General features: G+C 40.2%; 2 protein-coding genes across 7 annotated transcripts in view; both read left to right on the top strand.

Annotated features, from left to right (window-relative positions):
* MAP3K5 (mitogen-activated protein kinase kinase kinase 5) overlaps positions 1-16919 on the top strand; it is a 105896-nt gene extending 88977 nt beyond the window's left edge. Inside the window, exons 22-30 of the mRNA XM_074896404.1 lie at positions 562-739; positions 840-1008; positions 3947-4132; positions 7341-7446; positions 10170-10413; positions 13190-13302; positions 14187-14299; positions 15180-15256; positions 16097-16919. Coding sequence (XP_074752505.1) covers positions 562-739; positions 840-1008; positions 3947-4132; positions 7341-7446; positions 10170-10413; positions 13190-13302; positions 14187-14299; positions 15180-15256; positions 16097-16157 — 1247 coding nt within the window. The 3' untranslated portion in view covers positions 16158-16919. The remainder of the gene's footprint in view (positions 1-561; positions 740-839; positions 1009-3946; positions 4133-7340; positions 7447-10169; positions 10414-13189; positions 13303-14186; positions 14300-15179; positions 15257-16096) is intronic.
* Positions 16920-19324: 2405 nt separating this feature from the next.
* MAP7 (microtubule associated protein 7) overlaps positions 19325-27817 on the top strand; it is a 121332-nt gene continuing 112839 nt past the window's right edge. For 2 of the 6 annotated variants that reach the window (XM_074896399.1, XM_074896395.1), the window contains exon 1: positions 19326-19695. In XM_074896399.1, the coding sequence (XP_074752500.1) occupies positions 19650-19695 (46 nt within the window). In that variant the 5' untranslated portion in view covers positions 19326-19649. Of the gene's footprint in view, positions 19696-27817 lie in introns of all 6 variants that reach the window. The other 4 variants (XM_074896398.1, XM_074896394.1, XM_074896397.1 and 1 more) reach the window with 3 other exon arrangements.

Raw genomic sequence — 27817 nt, 5'->3', positions numbered from 1 at the left:
AAAGAGGTATAAATTGTTTCTTGGAGCAGTAATATGTGCCCTGGATTTAAAACCATAAGTTCTGATTTAACATGCATGTTTGTTATTAAGCAAAGACAATGAACTAATTAAACTTGTACAAAATAATCTGATAATGTGTCAGTGTTATATATGTGTATATGTATTGTATATAAAAAAATATATTTTTATATACACACATAAAATTAAGATCTTGGAAAATGCTTGGATGACTCAACCTGTAGAAACATTTTCTTACTGCTCAGAGTTGCATGCTGATGATACAAGATGCACATTCACTCCAGTGGTGAAGTTTAAGTGACCTTGCAAAGAGCCCAGTATTTCCATATCTCAGGAAGCTTTTGAGTAAAAATGTAACTGAAAGATAACTCTGTTCAGAAGAATAAGCTTTAGGAGTTTTTTGTCATTTTTGTTTTAATATATGTTTTATTGGTATGGGGGAAGATAGGAGCCTTTCTGTTTCCTCTGAAAGAGCAACCTTTTTGCTTCAGAACTGTGATGGCACTATTAAATTCTAATTTCTGAATATTCCTATATGAATAGAGTATCTTCGGAGTATATCCTTACCTGTCCCTGTTCTGGTGGAAGATACAAGTAGCAGCAGTGAATATGGTTCTGTCTCGCCTGATACAGAATTAAAAATTGATCCATTCTCTTTCAAAACAAGAGCCAAATCCTGTGGAGAAAAAGATGGGAAGGGAATCCGGTCCCTTTTTTTGAGGTAAGGAGCTATCTGGTATTTATGTTACACAGTATATTAGGAATGTGTGCACTGGAGTGGTTTTTATAAAGTTTCTTTTCACTGAGTGTCTTTCTTTCAGTATCCCAGATGAAAATTTTGAGGATCACAGTGCACCTCCTTCACCTGAAGAAAAAGATTCTGGGTTTTTCATGCTGAAGAAGGATAGTGAAAGAAGAGCCACCCTTCACAGGATATTAACTGAGGACCAAGAGAAAGTTGTGAGGAACTTGATGGAAGCTTTGGCTCAGGTAAAGTAATTTCAGAAGGCAGCAAACATTTATGGAATTGGAAGACTTACGTGCAGTTACCTGGAACTTTTGAAATTACACAGTAAAGAAATTTTAAAAATCTGATTAAACTAGAAAGCATATACCATGTAAGCTTTCACAGTTTAGTGTTTTGTTTGAACTGTTAAAAATAGGCTTTAATATTGTTTATGCTGAATTGCATATGCCTTTTCTGTTGTTTGTAAATACTATATGTATACCTGGATATTACTGCTGGCCAGACAACAGAAAAGCATGTTTTCATGATACTGTATTTTGCCGGTGATTTTCAAATGGGGCTAACTGAGGCTGTTCAGGTCAACTCATGTAAGATAAATCATCCTCAGGAGGTGAGTACTTTGCCCCTCCTTTTAGAGTTCTATCTTATGGCTGACTGGTTTGATGGAGGGAGGTTTAGGTCTTTTGGCCTACTCTGGCCTTATGTTAGGTTACTGCATAGAAAAAATGGGGCTGACTGGTACACCACTGCCTTACAGCTGTTGGCTAGAAGAGGCGGGGCTAGGGAGAAAATAAATTGCACCTATTCCTCACCACAGTTGGGAGCATATATGGAGGGAAGATGGAGTAACAGTAAGAGCTACAGCAAACAACTAAATTGCAGAATGACCTTTTGACGCTCCTTTGTGAGGATGATTCATGGTGATGTATCGGTTCAGGATAACACTGAATAAATTACAGGTCATGACCACACTGCTAAATGTTGCAACACTGTAACTGGATGACATGATTTTTTTTGTTCTTGTTTGTAATGTGTCTGTTAGTGGTTAATTGACTTACCTCATTCTCAAGGCTAAGCATTGCTTGTTGAAAATGTTTGTATAAAATGCGACAACTCATCTTCTAAAGATAGTACTGTTTACAAACTGATGCAAACCAGTATGATTCTTATGCACGTACTACAGTTAATGTAATTGGAAATTGCTGCCATACCAATAAAAAGAGCCTGTAACTCTTGGTGGGGGGAGGGAGGAACCCACAGTTGTCCTGGTAACTACAGAAAGTGTTAAAAGTAGAAGGCGGTGAGAGATGCCTGTGATCTGTGCTTTGCTGGAGTGTTGCTATAACAGACACAGTTGTTAACATGTGTATGAAAGGAATCGGTGATTGTGAGAGACTAAAACTCAGTCACAAAGTCCAAAGAGGGTGCTTCATGTTTCACGCCTTCCTCAGCTGGGTCTGGAACAGCCCAAGAGAGGAACAGCTGCGGAGTTGTAGAGCCAAAGAGTTCAAAGCATACGTGTGTGGAACTGTCTGCCTTTCCAGGGGATACAGAACTCTGACTCTCAAACAATGTTTTCTCCCTTGAGAGAAGGACCCTGGTCAAAGAGTAGGAAACTTACTCAAACCCCATCAGAATGTGGTAGTAACTGCAGTTAAGGGGAGGTTGAGTTGGCTTCTTATGTCCTGCTTAAATGCAAGAAGTTACCAATAGATGGAAGCCTGACTTGCTTGTTAGGCCTCATCAGGATTTAGGCTTTGATAGTGCTTTTCCCAAAAACTTTTCATAAGAACAATTTTAATAAAGTCATTGGCTGTGGGGGCTAGTGGAGGAGAATGACCCTCCCCAAATAAGTTATTGTTTCTTATTAGGGAGCCATACTGGTTGCCCAGTCCCCAGCATGCCTTGATGGACTTGGACCTTCTAGTCCAGGGCTACAGTGTGGTGTGTGTGTCCATCTATCTGCCCTAATGGCTTTTTAATTACTTACTCAAAAAGTAGATGAGCGGGACAGAGTGAGACATCCACTTCAGTATAGCCAATCATTAGGTGAATTCTCCAAATCAAAGCAGATCAGAAGCTAGGATCTTTCATCTTGGAGTTGGGTGCTTCTAGTTAGTGGAATGTTTGACTGCTCTAGAGGTTTTTCTTTTTTTCATGTTTTCTCTCTCTCAAATAATCAAATTGTCTTTGTTTCATCCTGATCAGAATTACTTAACTATAGCTAAAACCTCAATGTAATTGGCAGGTAGTTCTTGATGTCTGGACAGCTGTAACATCCATGGCATAAAACTGTCAAATGCAACAGAACTAAACACTGTATGTCCTTCTGTTGTGAAAATCAATGTTAGATATCTGTAGTCTATATAAATAATTACTTCCTTCAGAATAAGCATCTAATACTTCATGTTGAACACCTAATATGGTTTTCTATCTCTGGCTTAATTTTTAAGGTTTGGAATTGAAATTTGTATTCAGTTGGCATAACGTAACTTTAGAGAGTAAACACAGTCCTTTGCTTCCTAGTTACTTATGCTGGTTATTCTGATGAGTGCTTTTGAGCTTTTTGTTACTTTGGTAGCTTATGCAAAAACACAAAGCTTTTAAAAATAGGCATAGGAATATTTCTGATAGAAAGGTGAGAGTTTTGTAGACCTGCCTTAAGAATAGGTATGGGTAGAAGTCCCATATGGGAAGGGACTAGTCTCTTTCTGAGCCTTCTGTGTAACTTTGACTAATCCCTTCTTTTAAATGCCGCTGTGGGACTTTGTTGTCTCAGAGGCACTCTGAAATCAGAGGCACTGCAAAGTACACGTTTGTTTGCAGTTAAAAGTAATTTGTAGTATTCAGCGCATAGTATATTTATTCATATGTCTTTACTCCTGTACAATGAGACATGCCAACGAAGTGTGCATGGATACTTCAGCAACTGTTATAGAACAAAGTCAGCTATGTGCTCCTCAAGTAATCTGCATTACCAGGGAGCTCAGCAGTAGAGCTCTGTGCTGCTGATGTCATGCTGCTCCCATTATCTGACCTGCAGCTGCACCTTTCCCTTAACCATAGCAACAGTTTCTGAAAATCTGTATTGCTAACTGACATTATTGGCTGAAGTCCTTCTGAGTGTAAGTTTCAAAAGATGACTATGAAAACTATTTCTTTTCCTCTCTCTTCTACCAGGGAGCTGAAGAACCCAAGCTAAAATGGGAACATATCACAACACTTGTTTCTAGCCTCAGAGAGTTTGTACGGTCCACCGATCGTAAAATCATCGCAACCACTCTTTCAAAACTGAAACTGGAGTTAGACTTTGACAGCCACGGTATCAGTCAAGTGCAGCTGGTGTTGTTTGGTTTTCAGGATGCTGTAAGTTGTCATTTTTACTAAGAACTTTGTACACCAAAACTGCCAAAAGAAAAAGCTAGAAACCAGAAGCAAACAGAAGTTCATTAACTTCCACCCAGAGTTACTGAAAAAAATATTTGAGGGGTTTGGACCTGTAATAACACTGCAGCCCACAGCCATGACTTGCTTTGGTTGCCATGTGATCCTTTGGCAGGACACAGACCCTGAACTCAACTGCTGAGATTTTGCTGATTAAAGATCTAGAAGGTTCAGCACGGTTGGGTAAACATTTTCCTGCTTTAGCATTATGAGAACCTTTTTTTAAAAGCCTTTAAAAATCATTTTGAAGGGGTTTCTGAATGTCAGGCTTATCCTACATAAATGCAGATCTCTTGAACTTGACTTCTCTTACAAAATAATATATTAAACCACTCTGCCTGGCTTGTAATACTGTATTGCGTTCTTATTCTAGTGGTTTTGGTTAGTGGCAGATTTCTGCCAAACTAGACGTTTTCATTTCAATTTATAGTAAGCAGGATAAGGAAGAAGGAAAAAAGGTTAATTTTCTTTCAATAATTAATGCAGAATTTATTTATGTTTTCCTACAGTGAGGAACCACACACACACAGATACACTTTAAATAGCTAGCTTACCAAAAGCAAATGTTTTTTCTTCGTAAGCTATGTATTTAAATGTTACTTCACAAGCAATTAGGCTTAATGATTAAGATGAATAATCAGAGTGGGAGGGTGCAGCTGTGCTGGGCATCACTTGTCCAGACTCATGTCATGTAGTAAAAATGAAATGACAATCCAAGTAGGCATTTGAGGTGGATGATTTTGTTAACATTTAAACCTGGGACACTCTGACAAGTAAAAGAGCTGTCAGGAAGGATTGCATAGCATGTAAGCTGTTTGTTGCATAGACTACACTGACAAGAATTAGATGATGTTTACCAAAAAAACCCAAAACAACTGTGTGAAATGAATCCATAAAAGAGAGGTTTTTACCAATCAAAGCTTTCTCTTTGAGTCTTCACTTCTGAGTACACTTCAGGTCTCCGTTTTATTTAGCCTCATATTAATACTGTTTTGACACTTGGAAGAAAAACCTAAACATACAAGGTCAAGAAAAAAATTGAAAGGGGAGAAGTACAAGTATCTGGGTTGGTTTTCTGATAGAGATGTTGCAGAGCATCGGTGGTTCAGTGGTAATTGCCTAAGTTATGTTCTTTTCAGTAAAAATTTTACCATCTTCTGTCAACTTCATCATTAGAAGCTGCTGGTTTTTAACAGATGTCTCTTTTCATTACTATATCTCTATTATTTAAGATAACCCACAGAAAGTTCAAACAAAATGTTGGCTTTATATGTGGCCAGTCTTAATTCTTTTGGACATGTTCAGTAGTAGAACACTGAAATCCAGATCAGTATCCAGGCAGTTGCTGCCCAGCTGTGAGGCCCCTGGGCTGCTGACAGCTCTCCTGGTCCGAGCACGGTGTCTAAGTGCCATCTCGTGGCCACTGACAATAAAACTGAGGAGACAGGTACTGTGGTGGGTTGACTCTGGCTGACACGTACAGGAAAGGACCTACCCAGTCGCTCCTTCACTCCCTCCCAGTGGGATGATGGAGAGAATCGGAAGGGCAAAAAGGGAGAAAACGTGTGGGTTAAGATAAAGACTGTTCAATAACCGAAGGGAGAAAAAAAAAAAAATCACAAACCTGAAGTGATGCAAAAGTACTCACTCACCATTACTAGACATAATGCCCAGTCAGTCCCTGAGCAATGGCTGCTCTGGAAAAAACTACCTCCCTAGTTTTATTGCTGAGTATGATGATATATGGAAGGAAATATCTCTTCAGTCAGTTTGTCAGGTGTGCCAGCCATGGCCCCTTCCAGCCTTTAGTCCACCCCCAGCCACTTACTGGTGGGCCAATGTAAGAAACAGAGAAGGTCTTGACACTGTGTAAACTCTACTCAGCAATAGCTAAAACATGGGTGAGTTATCAAGGCTGTTTTAGTCACCAGTCTGAGACATAGCACCATATGGGCTGCTGTGAAGAAAATTAACTCCATTTTGGCCAAACGCAGGTACAGGCACCTACATAAATTACTGAATACTGTTGCTTTGGAACAGTAAAAATAATATAATTAATAACATTTATTAACTTATTCACATCTTCTGAAGGCATCGTTTGTGTAACTTCAATCATTTTTTACAGAGAGGCTGTCACAATGTGAGACAATTAAATAAATGCCTTTTTTAGGCAGACCTAGGAGTGAAGTATCTTCTTGCTTCATTTTTTAGTAAGCAGTAGTTGCTACTTTTTTTGTAAGGCTTGTGTAACTTCATAATTTTCTAAATACAGTTATATTTGTTTCTCTCTGCAATTTCTCAAGTTCTGCTCCCAGAGTCTGTTGCTTTGGACTGCTTCTGTACCTGGAAGACAGCAGCAGCAAATCTGTTTGCTATTGCTGCTTACTGTGGATAGCATTTTGCTGTAGCAGTATCACCTCACCCTCCTTGTCATATGGGAGTTGGAAAAGTTCCCCCAAGATGTAGGCATTCTTGCAAGTGGCGTGGAGCATCCAGGAAGGCGCTTGGGAATATGGCTAAAAGCAGTTTGAAAGCAGGCCTGTAGGCAATTAGGAGCCAACCCAGTGTAGAAAACTATCTGATTGTACAAAGTAAAAAGTGGAAGGAAAGAGTAAGTGGTACAGTACACAAATGAAGTCCCCTGACTATTTAAACTAATGTTAATTAACTATTTTCTGAATCAAGGAGAAGCAGTATTACATTAGTTCTTTGATATTTCCTACACTTGTAGTTTAAAATAGATAAGTATTGCTCAGAGAAAGCAGTAAAAATTATGCCAAAAAAAAAAAGTCATTAGCTTAAGTTACAAGCTTTTCATAATATTGTCCTAGGTATTTTTCTTGCTCGCATTCTTTTTAAGTTTCTCTCCAGACCTGTGAAGGTTAAATAAACTTCAATATCACATTCATCAAAAATCACCTAACATGGGAACTAGTACTTGATAAAAACTACAAAATATTGCACAGCTTGTAATAAAATGGTGAAAGTTGCCAATATTGCTATTCATTTAGTGATAACATGAAATAATTTTAATCACCTGCTCTGATACAGCATCTTCAAATGTTCAAATACTTTATATAGCCCCCACAACTTAACACTATAATACCTGAACTGAATTCTCTGTTGCTAGGTCAATAAAGTTCTCCGAAATCATAACATCAAGCCACACTGGATGTTTGCATTGGACAGCATAATCAGAAAAGCTGTGCAGACTGCTATTACTATTCTGGTCCCAGGTGAGTCATTTCTTAATACTCAGCAAATATTTATTAGCTGATCTCATTAAATGTGCTGTGCTTTAGAGCTGTGATTATGATGCTCCACTTAAGATTTTGAAACCAGTAGTGGCTGCCTTCTTGTTCATTGTCTGTTTTGCAACTCGAAAACTAATCAGTGTATTATTTTGGAAAGCACTAGATGCGTAATCTAAACAATTCTGCAACACAGTGAGCAGTAGTAGGCTAAGGTGCTCTGGGGCCTAAATTTTGAGGTGCACAATGCTGCCTCTTGAAATCCACTTGCCAGCATGTGCTGATTTTTTGGAAGGTATTTTATAAAGCATAAATTAATTATGAGCTTTTTGAAGCACTCGCAAGTCTCTTTGGCTCCTGGTCAGAAGTTGTCTGAAGGAAAAAAAAAAAAAAACAAAAGCAAAACACCCTACCCCAAAAAACAACCAAACAAACCCAAAACCTGCAGTGCCTGCAGTTTGAATATTGTATTTTGAATGTTGTGGAAGTACAATGCATGGCTTAGTTGAGGGAAGGAGTCTGTGTAGAAGAAACTGTAGCCCATTCTGTTGTTCTACCTATTTCCAGAGTTAGTTTCTGTGCTGTTTCTTAAGTTCTAAGCTTGTGATTCCCCCATTCCATACACTGGAATTAATGGTGAAATTTTCAAATATGTAGAAACACAGAATGGCTTGGAAGGGACCTTAAAGATCATCTAGTTCCACCCCCCTGCCATGGGCAGGGACACCTTCCACTAGACCAGGCTGCTCAAAGCCCTGAACAACCTGGCCTGGAACACTGCCAGGGAGGGGGCAGCCACAGCTTCTCTGGGCAACCTGTGCCAGTGTCTCACCACCCTCAAAGGAAATAATTTCTTCCTAATATCTGATCTACATCTACTCTCTTTCAGTTTAAAACCTCATCCTATCCATACACTCCCTGATGAAGAGTCCCTCTCCATCTTTCCTGTAGCCCCCTTTAAGTACTGGAAGGCTGCTGTAAGGTCTCCTTAAGTCTGAAGTCAGAATACTTACATTCCTGTCTTCTCTAGTGGGTTATGTCTTAAATGATCAACAAGGAGATATGAAAATTCCAACAGAAGTTACAGCTCTTCCTGTTCTTGCTGTTTTCTGTATACCTAGCAGAACCAGCAAGGCATAAATAAGGTTTCTGCTTTACTTTCATGTCATAAGGAAGAATCTGTCTTTCGATTAGAATGCTGAACACCTTCAACAGTCATGTACTTCATGGCTCTATAATAAGAGTACAGTTGAGTTCCTCCTTAATAGACTGTTATTCCCCATACAGCTCAGTATCAACATTAACTATACTTGGTCAAGCTTAAAAAAACCCTCTGTGCCCTAGTTGCTTTTGGGCACTGATCTTCCTCCTCCCTAACTGCTTTACCCTATTTCCAATTGCTTGCTCTTGCCTTTGTCTGACTTGAGTGTTTGCTTGTTTGTTTGTATTTTTCCCATTTTCTTTCCCCCCATGATGTGAAGATTATCTCTGGCCTTAACACTTCTCTAAAAGTTACAGAATATTTTAGGAGTGGTACGAAGCAGATATGTATAGTTATACTGCCTGGTGGTAAACAATGGCAAAATGAACTTCTGTTCTTATTGGTGTGATGCAGAAGTTCAAAGAAAATTCGGACCTATTTACCTAGCAATACTTGGGTAACTGCTACATAATAAATCTGCTTTCTTTAGAGGAAGCACAGCTCTGCTGATCTTAGTATGTTTAGCCTTGAAAAAGGTATGTAGCACTGAAATACAAAGATGAAAGGGATCAAGGAACAGATGTCCTTTTTGTAAAGAGAAATGTCCTTGATAGTTCTTTAGCAGAAAGGACAAAACCCAAGTATGATTCAGAAAAATATTTTTGGTGAGGAGACTACAGGGAGTGCTCAGCAGTAAGAAGCCACAATTGAAGGAAGGAAGGAAGAAAGATTTATGTTAGATGGTTAGAATTAACAAACAGACGTTATTGCAATAATAGGTTGTGTAGGAGTGTAAGATCTTGTGTACATATCTTGCATACTCAGTAAGCTCTTCTAGGTAGTTTAAACAAGGAATAACAGAGACCAGAGTACATGTATAGCTTTGTCCACAGTTTTGTGGATGTACATCATTACCAATAGGCGGTGTTCCCTCTGGTAACTAGAAGGAAGTGTCCTACTTTTAATTGTCAGGAGAGGGGTCTGTCTGTTATTTTCTCTGTATTTCTTCAGATACAATTTTTTTGTAAACACAGTATTCTTATAATAAGAGTATGCTAAATATGACAGAATAGCAACAACAGGAATAGCTGGATATAAAAGAAATAATGGTTATTTGTTTAATAAAACATTTCAGGTCAGGCACAGAAGAAATAACAACCACTGAGAATGGAATTAAGCAAAAGGACTTCTGCTGCACGTAATACTTCAGCTCAATTTGACATGACATGCTAGCCAAACCTGGAATCATATTCATTCATTTTTTTGGTTTTTAGAGCTTTTGAGTATTTGATAGGTTGAATAATAATCAGCATGAACTAAGATGCTGTTATGGTCTGAGTGGTCTTAAAACCCTAGAAAATACAATCTGTTCTCTTGTTACAGAAATTTCAGGTCTGGTTTAACCAAAGCTGTAGGATGATCTGTAAAGAGGCACTTAAATCTGCTTTTGTTTTAATGTTTAACATCTTTAATGGTTTTGCTTATATTTTATTAATGTTATTAATAGAATTGAGGCCACATTTTAGTCTTGCATCTGAAAGTGATACAGCAGATCAAGATGATATAGAAGTTGAAGAAGATCAAGATGAACAGCCTCAGAATCAAACTATCCAACAGCCTTGCATTGTCATGGAAGATGCAGTGGCTACCTCAGGTGTAAGCACACTCAGCTCTACGGTATCCCATGACTCCCAGGCTGCTCACAGATCACTGAGTGTCCAGCTGGGCAGGCTAAAATTAGAGACAAACAGGTAAGTCTGGACGTCAGGAGACACTAACCTACTTGTGACAGTATGTATTGTTTTGCTTTTAAAATATAAGTGCTTTAGAATATTAGTGATAGTATCAGAATTCCACAGTACTGCAAGTTATTAATTTAAATAATGATCATTGTTTAGCTGTCACTGATCACTTATATTAGTTTAATTAATTTCAGAACAACAGCGATGCAAGTTAAGGTCAGTCTTGATTTCAGATGCCCTTTCAAGGAAGGTCTGAAAAAAATTTAGCTTGTTGCCAAGCTTCTGCTTTTTCTCTCCCTCATAGGCTGTGTATGGCTGATGAATGGTGTTATGTTTTGTTTCCATTAAGGCAGAACTTGCTGTTCTTTTCTAGAGTTATTCTTGGGGAATGAACTCAAGCTAGTGAACAGCCACACATGAACTCCACAAAGAAACTGCTTCAGACTATTTTTGTGCACAGAATTCACTGCAGCAGCATCTGGGCTTACCAGCAGGAATTACCTTTTATTAAATAAATTTTATTCATCAGAGAAAGATGGGGAAAATAGGTGTGTTGTTTAAAAGAAGAAATAAGCCAGAAATTTGGATATTGGATTTTTTTCAGAAATGTACATATTCCACTTTAACCTGCGAAGTGAATCTTTTAGGGTTTTTGTTTGAGAAATGTCAGAGACAAATCCGTCAACGTTGTTTTATCCAAATAATCTTCTTTATATTTTGTTTTCATTAAGATATACAAGATAGTTTGTTTAAAGTAGATATTTTAGCTTTTGCAGCATCTGATTTATGACATTGGATTTCCTACAGACCTCAGTAAATTTTGAGTATGACCTTGACAGAAAGAGAACATGTCTTCAGTAAGACAGATGTGCTGCTAGAACATTCCTTATAGTTATTGTTCCAATTTAAAATGTTAAATTGCACTTTACTTTTAAATGTATCCAAGAATTTTGCCATAATTAGAGTAATTCATTAGACTGTACTGTTTTTAATTAAGTATCAGTATTTTTGAGGTTTTATGTTACAATTCTTTTTTTTTGCTTGTGGTGACCACTAAGAAATATTTTTATTGCCTTATTGATACACTTTAAAACATAAATAATTTAGATTGACTCACCTTACATCCCAGGTTTACGATGGGGAGTAGTATCAGAAGTGATCAATTTGTAGAGGGACTGTTTTTTAGCACTTCGCTTTTGTAGATTTCTCAGATGCAAAGCCTTTGGCCAAATAATCACATCCTGTCATTCATGCAGAAATTTTCAGGTCAATAATATGGACAGTTAAGTATTAATTAAAGCTTTGTTGGCATAAGCAGCAAGCAGCTATCAAGAGAAAGTAGTTAATTATTGTATTGGCCCCAAAGGCCTTTTTCAACTAGAATGGATAGAGGAGGAATAAATTAACTGAAAGGTGACTGCGCACCTGTCTGGACAGAATATTAACCAAATGGCAGGTGTGCGTAGTGGCACAGAGCAGCTCTGTTCACGTGCAGAGTGGACTCGTTAAGAATTGTTAGCTCAGGTGTGGAAGCACTCAGATGCAACTATGCTGCTAGTAGGCCTGCATGCAAGCTAGAAGTAAATGTTTTTATAAAGCAATCATGTGGGATGTAGTTTACTTGTGTGCAAAGACAGATAATGTGCTTTTGTGCCACATTCTGTAGCTGAATTCCAGAATGTCCTTGTCTTTCAGTGTCCCAGAAAAAAAGTTGCAGTGCTCAACTGGTATTTAAAAAAAAAAAAGAAAAAAAGACATACTAAAATGGAACAGTTATTGCATAGCTCTCAGGCTGACAAAGGCTTCAAGAAGGGGATGAAGGTGTTGCAATTCTTTCAAGGCAAAACTTCCTAAGACTCAGAAGTCAGTGATAGGTTTATGAATGTGTTCTCCATGGCCAATTTTTCTGACCAAGTTCATGAATCCATATTGTTTACAAGTCCTCCTTTATGCTAAAACACTTTTCTAAAATAACAAATTGCAGCAGCATCACATATTAACTTTCCATTGTATTCTGATTATTTTCCTTTGATCAGTTTGAAAGGTGCTGACCACTGAGTTTCTGGGTTTCTCTCTGGGTTTGTTATGAAGGAAGTAAAACATGGGTTCCAATTTGTTTCTGCTTGACATTTTCAAAAGTAATTGCTTAGGAGGGGACACAAGGTATTTTGCCTCCTCTTTTCTCACTCTTCATACAGCATAAGAAGGGTAGGCAAGAAGTGCCTGGTATGTGAGGAAGGGACAGCCCTTGTGTAGATGAGAACGTATTTTCCCCATTCCAGTAATGTAGTCATAAGTTTTCACCACATTTTCATCACAGCTCCACCCTTGCTATACCTTTGAAAGTGTCTGCTGGAGAGATACGAACTGGCATTTTTCCTTATAAAGAATTATGTCCAAAAGTTTAGCCCTTGGTTTATGAAACACTTTAATATTTGTTCTTAGTTACACAGTTTGTTTAAAACAGAATGCTGGCTGTAGAAACGTCACTGAGATTTTGTACCATACCACCTGTTTAGTGGGTGGATGTGTATATGGAGGCTGGTGTGGTTTAGGGCTTTTTTTTTTTTTTTTTTTTGAGAGCTATAGCTTTAGGAACCAGTGAATGTTTATGTCTTGATATAGGTCATAATAAATCTATAGTGAGAGGATGTTCCTATGAAAGCTGAAGAAAGTCTTTCCTTGTCTCTGTCAAGAAGGTTTCCAGTTCAAGTATAGTAAGATCTCTGCTTTCCTGAAAAATTGAAACTACTTAAATGTGTGCTTCCTTCCTGTTACTTCACAGGTTATTGGAGGAGCTGGTTCAAAAGGAGAGAGAATTTCAGGTCCTCTTACATCAAGCTATAGAAGAAAAAGATCAGGAGATCAGAAACCTACGGCTTAGGTCACAGCCAATAGGTAAGTGAGAAGAATTTTCAAGGAAAAGTGTCATACTACAGATTAAGACAGTGGCAGCTAAACTTATGTTCTTTTTATTGAGCCAGTCTCAGCAAAGATGCTTTATTATGCTGCTTCTGGTAGGGTTTGCTTTGAACACATGTTCTGGAAAAAACCTACTGAATATGTTAGTCATGGCACAAGGAATGGTATATAATTTAAGTATGTTTGATTGTGATTATGGAAGAGTACAAGGCTCCTATCCTACAGAATAAATGTTATTTCTAAAGACAATCTAGTACGTTTAGGTATGTGTTTTTTGACTTACAGACTCTTCCTATTATTACACTGAAGTTCCAGAGGATCTAATTGGTGAGATGTAAATAAAGCTTAAAGCTTACTGAGGGAAGCTGAGTTTGATAAGTATCTGTTCTGAAGAAGGTGGAAGTGCTAATGCAGTTTGATGTTTCCATGTAATGTGCTTCAAAGAAGTGTTGCTTTCTGAAAGCAGCTGATCCTCAGTGTAAGGCACTGCCTACACACCAGTTTTGAGTTACCCTTAACACTTTAGTTGAACTAATGCAACAATATTAATGTAGAAACCGTAACAGTGAAATTGATGTGCTTTGCATTAGTGAAGTCATTTTCTGAAGAGAACAGAAAATGTACCTGTATTGATGTTCATGCTACTTTAACTGTACCCCTAACCAAGTAGAGTGATTGGTGTGTAACTGTCTATAAACTGTAATTCAGTGTGTGCTCTGGGAGTTGACATTTATCTTTATGGGGATACTGGTATTCTAAGATTGAAGGCAAAGCTCACTGAAGAAAGTGCTTCAGCAGTCAAAAATGACAAGAGGTTGCTCTGGCAACGCAAAACCTTTTCCCAAAAATGCTTGTTCTAGATATTCCTGGGTTGTCTGTCTGTCATCGTCATTCCACTGGCACAGGGACTGAAGACCCTGATCTCATAAACTGGCTGAGTGTTCAAGGAGCTGACGAGGCCACGATAAACAAGGTAGCAATGATTCTGTTCATTCTCTGACACAGTTGCACTACTGTTTTGTGACTCGATGCAAGAAGATACCAAACCTCTTTAATTACTTTAGCGCATTTTGAGAGATAAATTTGTTTTCAGAGGATAGGAAAAATCCACAAATACAAAAGCCCTTATAAAAATACAGTGTTGTTAATTCCTGTATCTGGTTAGGAATAAGGGAATAAAATGTCCTGGTAAATAGACAGTAGTGCTTTGGTTTGTCATTTCTCAGTGTCTTTACACATTGCAGCAGTTCCTGCTGATTGTACCCTGGATACAGGGTGCATGTTTACCCTTAGCTAACTGTGTTGAAGTGAAATCTCCTGGAGCAGATCGGTCTTCTCTGCAGCAAATTATATAATTTTAGAGGTGTTGCCATCTCAGAATTTCAGCTGATTTAGGAAAACTTGCATGTAGTTATCACTCCTCCAGATCAGAGTTCCTTGAAATTCAAGTACATCAAATTTAGATGCCACTTTTGAAAAGGTAGGTCTTAACTGGTTTTAATTTCCTCATGGGTGAAATGTGATACTAATTATGTTGTAATTTGTGTCCATTGAAGTCTGACTCTCAGATATTAGTGGTAACAATAGAAATGCCACTTGACAAAAGTTTGAAGTAGCTGTAAAAGCATTACACCTTTCAAATTGCACCCAGTATACCAATGTAGAGTGTACAGCATAAAAATTAAGTAGTTTCAATGTATTTCTATAAACAATGTGGATTAATCCATTACACGTACCATATTTTGGCCCAATTTTAGGCTGCTTCTAAACTTCTATCTTTAAGGGCAGATAGTATATAAAGCTTAGAAAGATTATATTTCTAACAAAATGTTCATTTAAACTTCTTCTTGTAGTTCTTGGCTGAAGACTATACATTAATGGATGTTCTCTGCTATGTTACAAGAGATGATCTGAAATGTTTGCGACTGAGGTAATGCTTCACAGTTAAATGAATGTGCTGAGCAGGAGTTGTGTTATTTTACAAGACAAAATAACTGATATTAAACCTCTATTTATTGGATTGTGCAGTATTAATTTAAAATAAGTAATGCTTTCCAGTATGTCTTTATATACCGATGCATTCCTAATAAACAGCCAATACTGTTTAAATTTTAAAATAAGCTTTTATATTAAAGGAAAGCAAAGGGAAAATTTTACAACAAAGCTTTTACTTCACACCTGGAGACACTGGATATCCTATCAGAGCCTTGCTTTTATTTAAAAAGGCAGAGATAGCAAAACTTTTTGTAGTTACCATCATCATCAGACTTCAGAACTACTACTCATGGACTACAACACTAGATTTTACTTAATCATGCCATGTATGTGGGTCACTGCAGAACCAAGTTTAAGTAAAAACAATAGAAGTTATCAAACACTCTGTGTGTGCCTGGTCAGTTTAAAAATAAATAACTAAATTAAAAAATAAATTCAAAAATATGGCAGGTGTTAAGATTTTTTCATAATCAACATAACCAACATTTCTATAATGTTGGAAGTCCACTGTAAGTTATGCAGGTCCTTTAGACCAGAAGTCTGAACTCCAGAAAGCAGGCATCTGAAAAGTGAGAAAATTGCCCTGTACTGTAATCAGAGAAGGACTCTGTTCTCTATTTGAATATTGCATGTTGAATTTCACCTTTGATCAGCCTTCTCACTAAATTTCATTGGTCAAAACCAGAGCAAGGAAATCAAAAGGCACCTAAATTGGAATGCTTTCAGGTTAGAGAGTATGTTTGTACATGAGCATCTTTACAATTTTTCTTTACAGAGGAGGAATGCTATGCACGCTTTGGAAGGCCATCACTGACTTTCGAGAGAAACACGCCTGACACTGAAATTTTTCTTCACTTCTCTGCAGAGAGGAAAAGATTTCCTTTCAGCACAGAGCAGGTGTGCTGTCAGAAGGACTGTTGCACTTTAATCCAGTATTTGTTTACCAATGTTAAAAACACTGCAGCTTCCTGACTGCTTTTATTCCTATAATCCATAAGGAGTCTGTAAACAACCTGCAACATTATTTTACATTAAACGTTTTTACATGCAAGTTTTTCAAAAATTAAAAAAACCAACACCAAAAAAATTATAAACTCATGAAATATTGTAGTTAAAGTAACCAGATGTTAATTTCATGAAAAACTGATGTTAGATTTCATGTGACTGTACATCACTGGAACAAAACCAAAATGTGACAACAACTTCAAGTTTCTTATTCATTGTAATATATCTCAATAATAATCTGTAGTAGAACTTCATAATTTCAATCATAATTAGATATTTTTCTTTTAGTGTTGAAGACCTAAAGGTAGTTGTTTTTACCTACTGTCCTACATAGTTTAATATTGTTTATTTTTTGGTAATTTAAGTTCCATGGTGCATTTGTTTTAGAGTTGTTCATGTACTACTGAACTGTACCAGTTGCATACACCTGAACCACAGTAATGTTAGCTTGTTCTAAAGCTATTTCTGACATACACAGTTGAAAATAAAAAGAACCTAAGACTTAACTTTTTCCTATATTTTTGGACTTTTAAAATAATAAAGGTGTAGAACTGGAAAACATTGTAATAAAAAAAATCATACTGAGTATCAAAGGAACCTTTCTGACATGTGAAGTTATTCTGAATTGATTGTTGAGTATTTTCTGGGTTTTCCTATTTGGTCTAATTCCCATACTGACAACTCAGGGCCAAACAAAATTCTTCTCTGGGTGCTTTACTTGATTTGGGAAATGAGTGTCCTGCCTCTATGCACTGAATAGTCACTAGAGCCTGTTGTTTTCTTCTGCTTTTGTTCATACTGAAAAAAGATGGTGGAATGTCCCTGTCTTTACACTCTCATTGTCACTCCAGCGTCCTAGCACTGGGTATCATCAGATTCTTACAGGGCAGCTGCAAAAAGCTCTATTTTGAGTAAGACTTGCCTGGACAAGAAGCTGCTTCTTTCTTCGTTAGCCTCAGTAGTCAGTGAATAGCTTATGGCCTGAATTTTTCAGGTCTAGCAACTATTTTCAAAGAAAATTAAGTATTTTTTCTAAACATAAACATGTTGTCCTAACATGTATGTAGTAATTTTTGCTGACTAAAACCCAACAATTATGTATATAAAAAATAGGCCAAACAAAGAACAGTAGATTAAGTAATTTTAGTCCCTTTTTTTTTTTCTTTTCATGAAGATGGTTCCAGTGATATTTGGGTACAGATAGATTCAACTCGTTTCAAAAACGTAATTACATTTCAGGAGAAACATAGCTACTGTTTAACAGTTTCTACTTCTATTAGAGCAAAAAACAGTATAGGTAGCTTTAAGCACTGGAAAGACCAGTGGTGGAATTTCACTTGCCAAACCCAAAGCAACTAAAAAATTCTACCCATGGAAAAGTGACCCTAGGACAATGCACTCCCCTAATTTGATTTTGTGTGAAGCATGATCCTGTATCTGTCTATGCCTGTGGTTTGAAAACCTCTGATTTCATGCAGCATTAACAGACCAGAATGTAATGGCATTGCTTTATTTGTGTGTTGATACTATGAAAGCATGCAGCCTGTTCTCCATGAGTCAGGATGCTCAGCAATACCAGCTGCGTGTAAGAGAAGGGAGTGTGATCGAGGAATTCATTTAATGTCTCCACGAGTACTAGCCTGGCACCAGCTGGGAATTAATTCCTGTAGTTCACTGCTGACCTCACCAGACCCAAGATGGCTTCTGCAGAGCTGCTCAGCAATCGGTTCTGTGTTCTGCATTGTAAGAGAGTATGTCGAGACTGGACCACGCACACTTTTGCTATTTGAGAGATCATGAAGTGGTCTCAATGCGGTTCCCTGAACAGCACAGCTTACCCATCTATGTACTAGGTTTGTACACAAAAGCTTCTGTAATATCCCCACTTCAGGCTACTTCATTGATCGTGCCAGACACTTTGTATATCCTCAGACAGAACATGAAACATTTTGGGACAGAGTGCATCAGACCAGTTAGTCTGGGACTCATCATCCTGGCTTCCTCAATATCCCGGTGGATACCTACATGGACCACAAGTAAGGGATTTTAGATTATGTTGTAAGGATGTGTTACATTTTAGTGTAGGATTTTACCAAGGGCAACCTTTTGACCATAGGGCATACCGCTCCCTCTGAGCTATAAGATAGGCTTTTGGTCCTTCACTAGTGCTGTTACAATCCAGGGCTCAGGTTGACTGAGAGACACCTCCATTAAGAGAGTCAGGCAGAACACAGAAGTGAAAACTTGACCAAGGCAATACTGATTTTGGAGTCTCTTGCACCTTTCAGCATAGAGCCCAGCTTATTCTTGGATCACAAACACTCTCCTTCCCACAAACCGTAGGGCACATTTTTCACCCGAGCCCCAGCTCCTTCTGTTTTAAAGCACAAATGGCTTCTGGTGCAAGAAGACATTCATCCTCCTTTCCCCTGGAAGACCTCACCCCCTGAATTTAGCTCTTTGTGAAAGAGAGTATGTTCTGCACAGTGGTGGACCTCTGCTTTGTCCAGCACGCCAGACTGAGGGAGCTGCACCTCTCCATCCACTTGCCTGCCTGTGTGCCACAGCTGCCTACCATGATCATGTTCCCCGATTTGTTCATCCTTCTTCAGCCGTGGTTCTGATGATTGCTACTACCTGCAAGTAGATGCAAAATGAAACGATGTTTTAATCCAAACCTAGAATACTTGCAAGAGAAACACGACCCCAGAAAGCAGCTTAGCACAAGTTTAGGTGCCCTCACGGGCAAGGTAACAAGACCGTGGTGGCCTTTACAGAAGGGACTAGTACACTGACAACCCTCCACAGAGCCATTTTTGGGGAGCCAGGTGTTGTGGGCAGTTTAGGGTTCGTACCGGGACCACAGCAGTACAGTTCTTTCCCCACCGCTGGGGCTTGTGCGCAGGCCACCACTCCTCCCACCTGCTGCCGAGACACCGGCGGCGGGGGATCCGTCATCATGCCCAAGCCTGTGGTTTCTCTCCGCGCCGGTACCTGACGACCTGTGCCAAGGCGGCGGGAGCTCTTCTGAGGAGAAAACCCCACACCTGGGGAAGCGCCGGTGTATCGACCAGACCGGGGCTGCCGCAGGAGCCGGCTGTGCCCGCCCCCGCCCGCCGCCTCGCTGCCGCCGCTGAGTGCGGCGGGGGCTCGTCCTCGCCAGCAGCGGCCGTTACCCGCCCGCGGGCGCCGGGCCCGCCCTCACCTGCTGCCGGGCAGATCCCGCCGGCGGGGCAGGGGGGACGTGGCGCTCTCACCTGCCCGGGGCCGCGGATCCGCGGGGCGGAGCGGAGCGGAGCAGCCGCGCTCGGCGAGGAGGAGACATGGCGGAGGCCGCGGGCAGGAGCGGCGGCTGCCGGCGCCCCGCAGGTGAGGCGCTGCCGGCGGTGTGGGGCGGGAGGAGCGGCGCGGGTCGGGTCGGCGGCTGCGGGCGGCCCTGCGCAGCCGGCCGTGAGGCGAGGGACGGCGGCGGGGCCCGGCGGCCGCCTCCTCCGCAACAGGTGCGGGGCTGTGGGGGTGTTTCCTCGCTGCCCCCGGGGGTCACCCGCCGCCAGCAGACCCGGCCCGGATTCAGCCGGAGGGGCAGCCCCGCGCAGGCCCGGCCCGGGCGGCGGGTAGGGCAGGGTAGAGCCGTGCCGGGGCGGCGGGGGCGGCGCGTCCAGCCCGTGCCCCGCCGAAACTGCGAGACCCTTTCCCGGCACCGCGGAGGGGCGTCGGCGGGTGCGCGCCGCCGCGACCGGGGCACCGTTTGTTGTTCTGAAACCCTTCGCTGCCAGGGCTCGCTGTGCCGCGGGCGCCTTCGCCGCCACCGGGCTGAGGCGCGGTGCCCAGCCGCGCGGGGGAGGCCCGGCCCGGCCGGCGGGGAGGGAGCCCGGCGGGAGGTCGCCGTGCTGCGGCGCGGGAGCCCAGGGGGTGCGGGGCAGCGGAGCTTGAACGGGACGCTCCCGCAGTTAGGGCGAATACCTGCACCGTCCAGCTAACGGGGACGAGGTGAGCCCCGGCGAGGAGCGGGGATGTCTCGGTGGGGTTAAGGTACCCGGTAGCTGCGCCCCTCCGAGCCAGGCCCGGGGCCCGCGGCCGGGCTGCCGGAGCCCGGGGGCTTTGGCTGAGCCTTTAGAACGTGCGAGCGACCGGCTTCTACAAGCCCATAGTTCCTCTAGGAAGCAGGGAGGCGTCTTTAAATCTCCTCTGAGGAGGGATGTCCGCTGCAAGAGCATTATAAAACGCTTTTATTTTGTCCTAAGGGCGAGGAGGGTGCAGGGAGGAGATTTTGGCTTACGCAAGCGGATCGACTGCTGCATCGCTGTTGTAGGCGCAGATGCTGTTTGCTTTTGCAGGCAGCGGAGGGGTTGCCTTTCTGGCATGTTCACTGGGAGGGCTGCTTGCTGGGCTGTGAAGTCTGACTCCAGCTTTCAGTCCTCTCCTTTTTCCCTTTTTTTTTTTTTTTTTTTTTTTTTCCTCCTTCCAGAGTACAATTCCACTCACCCTTTGCTAGTCCTTCACTTCTCTAACATACGTCCAAGTTTATCTCTGAATCACAGAGCGAGATTTTTCATCAAAACAACATATGAATAGGCCATATGGCTGTTGGTTAATTGTGTTTCTACAGCATATTTTTAATACATAATTTTATATAACGTGGGCATGCAGTCACAAGCAACAACTGTGGGCAGACCTATCCAAATGCTGTCTTTCCTTATTAAAGTTAGAAGTATAGTGCTTTTGCTCAGAAATCGTTTTTAACAAATCACTTGCAGCCATCGCTCTAAAGTTCAACTTCAGAAAGGATATGCGTCTGTTATCCCGTGTGTTTCAGAGTTTGGAGCCTTATTCACTTTCCACGGGAACAACTGGATGTCAGTGTATCTTTAAAGCCACATTTAACAAAGTCTTTTAAAGTTCTCTACCTTATGTTTTTGTGGTGATTATTTTTTTAAAAACTGTATTATCAGTCTTTTTTTGATCGTTTACCAAAACAGGAGATGAGCTGCCAGGTGATATGTATTTTACGGGTGTATGGTTTTAAAACGACTTATGTGCCTAGATTTATTCTGAATTTGCTTTGTAGTTTCATTTCGTTTCACATTACTGTGTTGTTGAACTTTACTCCTTGTAGACAGGAGGTGGGTCTGCTTGCCTGAGTTGTTGAGTATTTTGCTTTTAAATTGCTTTGTGCTGTCAAAGTTCATTCAAAACTTCCTCGTGTGTGAAATGTCAGAGTTAAACTTCTGTGAAGCTGTTTGTTGTCTGCTGAGGTTCTTCCAGGTCTCCTGCTTGCCAGGTGTCCACAAACAGGAGCACCCTCACAGCGTGTCGGGGAGCTGCTCCTGCTTGGTAGAGCGGTGAGTGAGCAGATGTGTGTGCCCAGGGAGGGCTGTGCAGATGACTTTGGCTGCCGTCTGCTCCACAAGCAGAACGCCTGTGTCTGGATCCGGCTCCTCAGAAAGGTCAACCTCCAATCCTGGTTTGGTGAAATTACCTACTGGTTGACTTATTGCTCCTGTTAAAAAAAAAACAAAGCCAAACAGCTAAATAGCTGTGTGTGTGTGTGTGTTTGGTTGTGGGTTTTTTTCCTTCCCGTGGCTAGATATACAGTCTTTCAGAGCTGATCCTGAAGGAAAGCTTTAACAGTACCAGGAGGACTTGGCAGAGAGATGTTACAAGGGGATCCTTTCATTGCTGGGCAGATGGTCTGCTGCACTTAAGTAGCTTTCTTCAGGTGAATAGCTTAATTACCAGGGTGAGGGTTTGGGGTTTTTTTTGGCAAAATAGGTAGAGTGCTAAGGAGGTACACCAACTTATACCAGTTAGAATTTTTTAATCATATCTACTTGAGCATCTTGCAGTGCTAAGAAGCTTTCCAGTGACTCCTGAGATGAGAAGAGCCCTCTTGTGGGGAGTACCAAGCAGAAGAGCTTCTAAGGCACCTCACTTTATGGCTGCCCACCCATAAACGGAGGCGTGCCTCTGCCTGTGAGACTTCCCCACGCACGCCGTCGTGGCCAGATCTGTGCACAGGTGACAATTTGCTTAAGCACACTGGGAGACCAGAGAGAAGTGTGCTTAGTTTGTTGCAAAAAAAAGCTTTAGTGTGATGATTTTGCATATTTTTCTGGTTAGTCTTCTCTTCTGAGTTTAATACTATGGTGTTCTTTTTGCAGCAAAGTAGGTCTGCACTTTAAGTGATGTCAGTGCCTGGTAGCTTGTTAAAGCCAAACACTGTGGTGTTCTCTCTGTAACAGATGGTGAGACTTTTCATCTGTTGCTTGTTTGTCCTGGTATTTCCTCCATCTAAGAATAAATCAAGTTTTAGCTTATTGTGTTGTTTTGGTTTTTTTTTTTTTGTTTTGTTTTTTTAACAAATAGATACATTACAGGAGAAAACACAAAGGTACAGAAGGCATGCAGTAGGTGGGAGCTTAAATTGCTATCCAGTTCCCCACGGCTCCTTCCCACTGGTGATAAAGTATTTTGCTGGAAGAGGGTTTATACAGTATTTTCACACACTGGTTTTATCTCTGCTTGGCACAGGCGGTTCCCATTCTCTCTCTGGGGAGCTGCCAGTGGTCCTGTGTTGGTGTGGGTGCGAGGAGCTGCCAGTGTGTGTGTGTGTGTGTGTGTGTGGCGGGGGGGGCTTGTGCTTTGGCATTTGCTCTTCACTCTGACTTGTACCTTAAACCTCAATTATCAGAGACCAAGGCATCATGGAGGTAACAGTGATTTGAAGCAAAATGTTTTATTGCCACGATAGTATAGGCTTACAAACACTTAAAGTGTTGAAAGTGCATATGTTGTTAAAGTACTGTAATTTCCATCCATAATTATTTAAACGTTAGCCCTAATGTGTAGATTTCATATCTTTTAATATATAAATTGAGGATCTATGATTCTTCTATTGCCACCCCTCTCTGATTAAAACCTATTCAAACTTCGAAATTCTGTACCAGATCTTACAGTTATTAAATTGTTACTACATTAATAATATCCTGAGTCAGTGCTGTAGTTCTGAATGCATAGACTGATTTATCAGTATCTTGTAGAATGAAAATGATACAACTAAATTAAATTTAGAAGTTTAGATGAGAGGGTTAAAATCCTTATAGAAGCCACCCTTTAGGTTTAGAAAGCTGTTAGAAGTACTGTCTCTTGGTATCTTTTATTGGTCAAGTAATGTTTGTGCAAGGACTACACACTGTGGAAAAGTTTGAACAAGCCTTTTTATATGCATATCGTGTAATGTGAGTCAAGCTCTTTCCCCACCCACCTACTCCCAGCACTGCTATGGTGTAAAAAAGGGGTGTGGGGCAGGGGGGGAGGGAAACAAACCTCAACAAACACAAAACTACCCTCACAAAAAATAAAAGCAAACAAACAAACAAAAAAAAAAACCCACCAAACCAAAACACTGCCACAAGAAACCTCTCAAGTTCATGAAAAATCAGGCCTGTTAAATTATGCTGGAGCAGTTGGTGTAAGTGCTACTTCCCTTACAGAAAGAGAGCTTCTACTAATCTAGCTAAAGTAGTATGCATTGTCATTTTACTTGGGCTTCATTTTGAAAACGGATCTTCTTTTGTACATGCTATTTCAAACTGTAAAAATTGTAAATTTACAGTAATCTGAGATGGCTACCTTTTTTATTTGTATGATGGCTGGTTTATTACTATCACAAATAAACAATTTTATTAATTTTCAGCTGTAAAGTATTTGTGGTATTAAAGGTAATTAAATATCAGTGCAATAATTACCTCAATTATGTAAATACAGTATAATCTTGCAACCACATACTTTCTTTTCCCACTTGAAAAAATGTGCGTAAGTCTAGACCCACAGTACAAGCCACAGCGTGCTGCTAATTTTGTTGTAGTAACTCTCTTTGCACACCCACCTTTCCTCCAGGAAGGAGATCCCTTGTATGTGACTTCTGTTAAACAAATGCAGTGGCCTGCTAGGAACTGTGGCAGAACAGGCTACATGTATATTATATGTGTTTGACGTGAAAAAGACTGAGAAGATGATGTGTTTTTTAAACTGGTTCAGATTTAATTCTGCAGCTGTTCCTGAGTATTGATTCTGGAGTTATGCCATATTTGCTTTCATTAAAATCAATCTTTGCTTTCGTTAAAATAAGTAGAAGGTCTATTTATACCCTTTGAGGCTTTGGAGAAAAAAATCTTGAAAATATGTATCCTAGGAGATCTGTCACAGTTTCAGGAAAATGACCCAAAGTTGTCTGTTACAATGACATACGGGGGTTAGGCTGCCTCACTATTCAAATGGATGGAGATAGTAACCCTGACTCCCGTTGACTTTGAGATTCTTTAGAGATGTAAGTGGTGGCATGATTTATGCTCCAGACTGATAGTTACTGTGAGACTAAATTATGGAGGGGAGAAATAAAGTACCGATATCTCCAAATATTTCTTGTGTCTGATACTCTAATGTGTTCTCCCTTAAAGTTAATGGAATCAAAAAGTCCAGACTTCTTGGTCACCTTTTAAGAAACATGTTTGGAAGTAAGATGTCAGGAGAGCACTGGTAATTAACACAGCACGAAGTAGTTCACAGGATTCCATCCACTGGATGCTGTCAGTAATACAAGAATGGAGAAAATTTTAATTTGATCTTGGCATATTGCCTTTTCTTTCAAGTATGTTCACATTTCTGTGAAAAAGCTTAGTGTTTTTTCTTTGAAGTATGTTCACATTTCTACTGAAAAGCTTAGTACATGCATAATTGCTATTAATTTTGAGTGCTTTACAAGCGCTTGGTTCTCTTGACATGTATACAAACAAGGTATTTAAAAAATAAGCTCTTTTTACAGACAGAAGCTGTGGCAATACTGCCCAGACTGTTAGTTAGAAGCGTAATTAGCCTTGATGACTTCTGCCTTCTACTGAATTCCTATTTCCTACTGCCCTGTGAAGTCCCCCTTCCTTGCTCCCTTTCCTTATCGAACTGAGCATTGGCTGAAGTTACATGATATGTTCAACTACAGGGCCTGATCCAATATCATTCTGTTATATATAAGTAAAGTGTTGGCTAAGAATGATCTAATATGTTTTTATTCGTCATGGTACGCATTGTGCAATTTTTATAATTAGTCATACGATGCAAATCCATTTAATGAAAAAATGTAACAAGGCTTGTTAATGTACATCTTGTATTTGATTGTTTTATTGGTGTGTATGTGTTCAAAGCATTTGTGGATGATGAGACTCTTGCCTCCATATTCATGTGTCTTTTGCTCTGATGAGTGAGTTTGAGTCAACAGGGCAGGGCTCGCATCCTTCACCTTGATTTTCCTATGCATGGGAATGCACACGGGTTCAGTTTTAATTGGCAGAAGGGAAAATAGCTAACGCTTTAGTTAATGCTCACCTTCTGTCTAGTGACTTCTGAGGAGCTCTTAACACCCCTTAGTCCACTCTGTGGCACTGCACATGTCAGGGGGATAGGTGAAACTGGGAAGAGGTCACCTCCAAGAGAAGCCTCCTGCTCCAGGGTCTTGCGGGCAGCCTGGCTGCTGGCACAGCTGCCTGCCTGCGTTTCACCAGGACTGCAGGGGGTAGGGATGAGGTGGGGACCAGAGGAGCAAGTTTCCCATGTCGTCTGAGAAGATTGCTGTGGCTGCTCTTAGCACCTGCAGTTCTGCAGCTGAAGAATATGTTGTCTTACTGTTTTGATCAAGTAGCATCTAGAATGTGTACAGTCTTTGCAGCACATATGGTAGGACCCGTAAACAGATGGGTAAGCTAAAGGAGCCGAAGTAGGCAGGATAGTTGATAGGAAAATAAAGACCTGGTGTCATCTTCTCATTTCCAGACCTAGTTTATTTAAAACTCATTGTTTCTTACACAGATATGGATAATAATTCTGTATTTAATTTATTGGAAAGGGAAATACTGAGATAAGAAACCAGAATAAAGACATGTTTATTCAAACTCCAGGAGACAAAGGTGAAAAGAGCTGAACCTGCCTTTCTAAGTTTGCTTTCCGAAGAATCTTAATAATCCATTGCTGCTCCCCTGTGTTTCCCCAGCACATATGTAAGTGGATGTTTGCTTAGAAAGGCTGAATGGTTCTGCTCTGTCTTGATTTGAAGCACCTAATGAAGAATAAGTTAATGAAACTATTGTGGTTTTATGGCCTTGACTTCTAGAAGTGAGTCAACTTATTGCTTATTTAAAGCTATTCAGAGTGCATCTATACACTTGACAGCAGGATTCTCATTAGTCAAAAAGATGAAGGTTTCCATTCTTATTCTCTAGCATTTTATATTCAGTCTTACTGATTAATGCAAGGGCGCTTTTTTCCTTCCAAGAAGGTGGAAAGAAGAAATCAATTATTATATCAGATGTTTATACACTAAATACTGAAGTTGTTTAAAAAAATTAATGTACTGCTGTAAAAATAATCTGCCAGTTCTTTATTATCTTGTATATAAAAGTGAGGCCTTAGAGATACCTTTGAAGAGAGAAACCTCTGTAAAGATGAGGTTATCCTCTCTCCTTTTTTGACAATAAGAGGTAGAAGGAAGAGAGAATACAAGAGTATCAGTGAAAAAAATGATGTGCGCATGATGTTTGAGACTGTGGTTTGCTTAATGGAAGCAAGTGTTTTTCCTGATATAGTGGCTGTTTTTTCTATTTCCAACTTAACTTTTCCTTTTTTTTTGTTTTGGTTTTTGTTAACCAGGGCAGAGGAATCCTGTCTGTCTTTTTAAGGCTGTTTTGCTCTGTCCTAGATTTACATAGCATTGAAAAGGTTTCCAGTCCTTTGATGCTGAGTAAATAGCTTTTTTCTCACACAAGGGGCAGGGAAGGCTCTATTTTCTCAGTTCTTTTGGCCTGATTTAAAACCTAGTGAAGTAGAAAGTAAATTCAAGGAGATGAGTCTCCTGAAGAAAATTAGGGAGAGACTGAATTTAAAGTTTAGTTAGTGTCCATATATTCCAATAGTGTTCTGCGAGGAGTAGGGAGTTGGAGTTGATGATCCTTATGGGTCCCTTCCAACTGGAAATATTCTACAAATCTGTGATCTAGCACTGTCTATATTATGTATTTTTAAATGACTTCTTAAAAAAAGCTTTTGTCATAGATTATTACTGTTGAAAGCGTCCATACAAAGTATGATTGTGTGTTTTGATGGGTAGGTACACTGAAATTTTTTGATGCACTGTTTTTGCAGAACAGGATGGAAGCTTTTAACTATACCTTGATTTTCCTGATCTTTCTTCCTAAGAAAGAAACATTTGGAACCCAGTTCTCAGTGCAACCTTATTGTTTCATGCTGGGAAAACATGTCTGTAAATGCAAAATGCCATACCCCTTCTTGATGCTACTACATAAGATAGATACCTATCTTGTCCTGAACCTCTCAGTACTAAGAACATCAGAAATATTAATGGAAAATTGGTAATCTGGAAAGGAGCATATGTTAAAGTATTGACTTGATCTAATTCTTGATATAAAATACACTTAAATTGAGG

This window comes from Athene noctua, chromosome 1, assembly GCF_965140245.1.
Source record: "Athene noctua chromosome 1, bAthNoc1.hap1.1, whole genome shotgun sequence".
Taxonomy (NCBI): Eukaryota; Metazoa; Chordata; class Aves; order Strigiformes; family Strigidae; genus Athene; species Athene noctua.
Note: the sequence above shows the minus strand (reverse complement) of the source record. Positions and strands in the feature narration are given on the sequence as shown.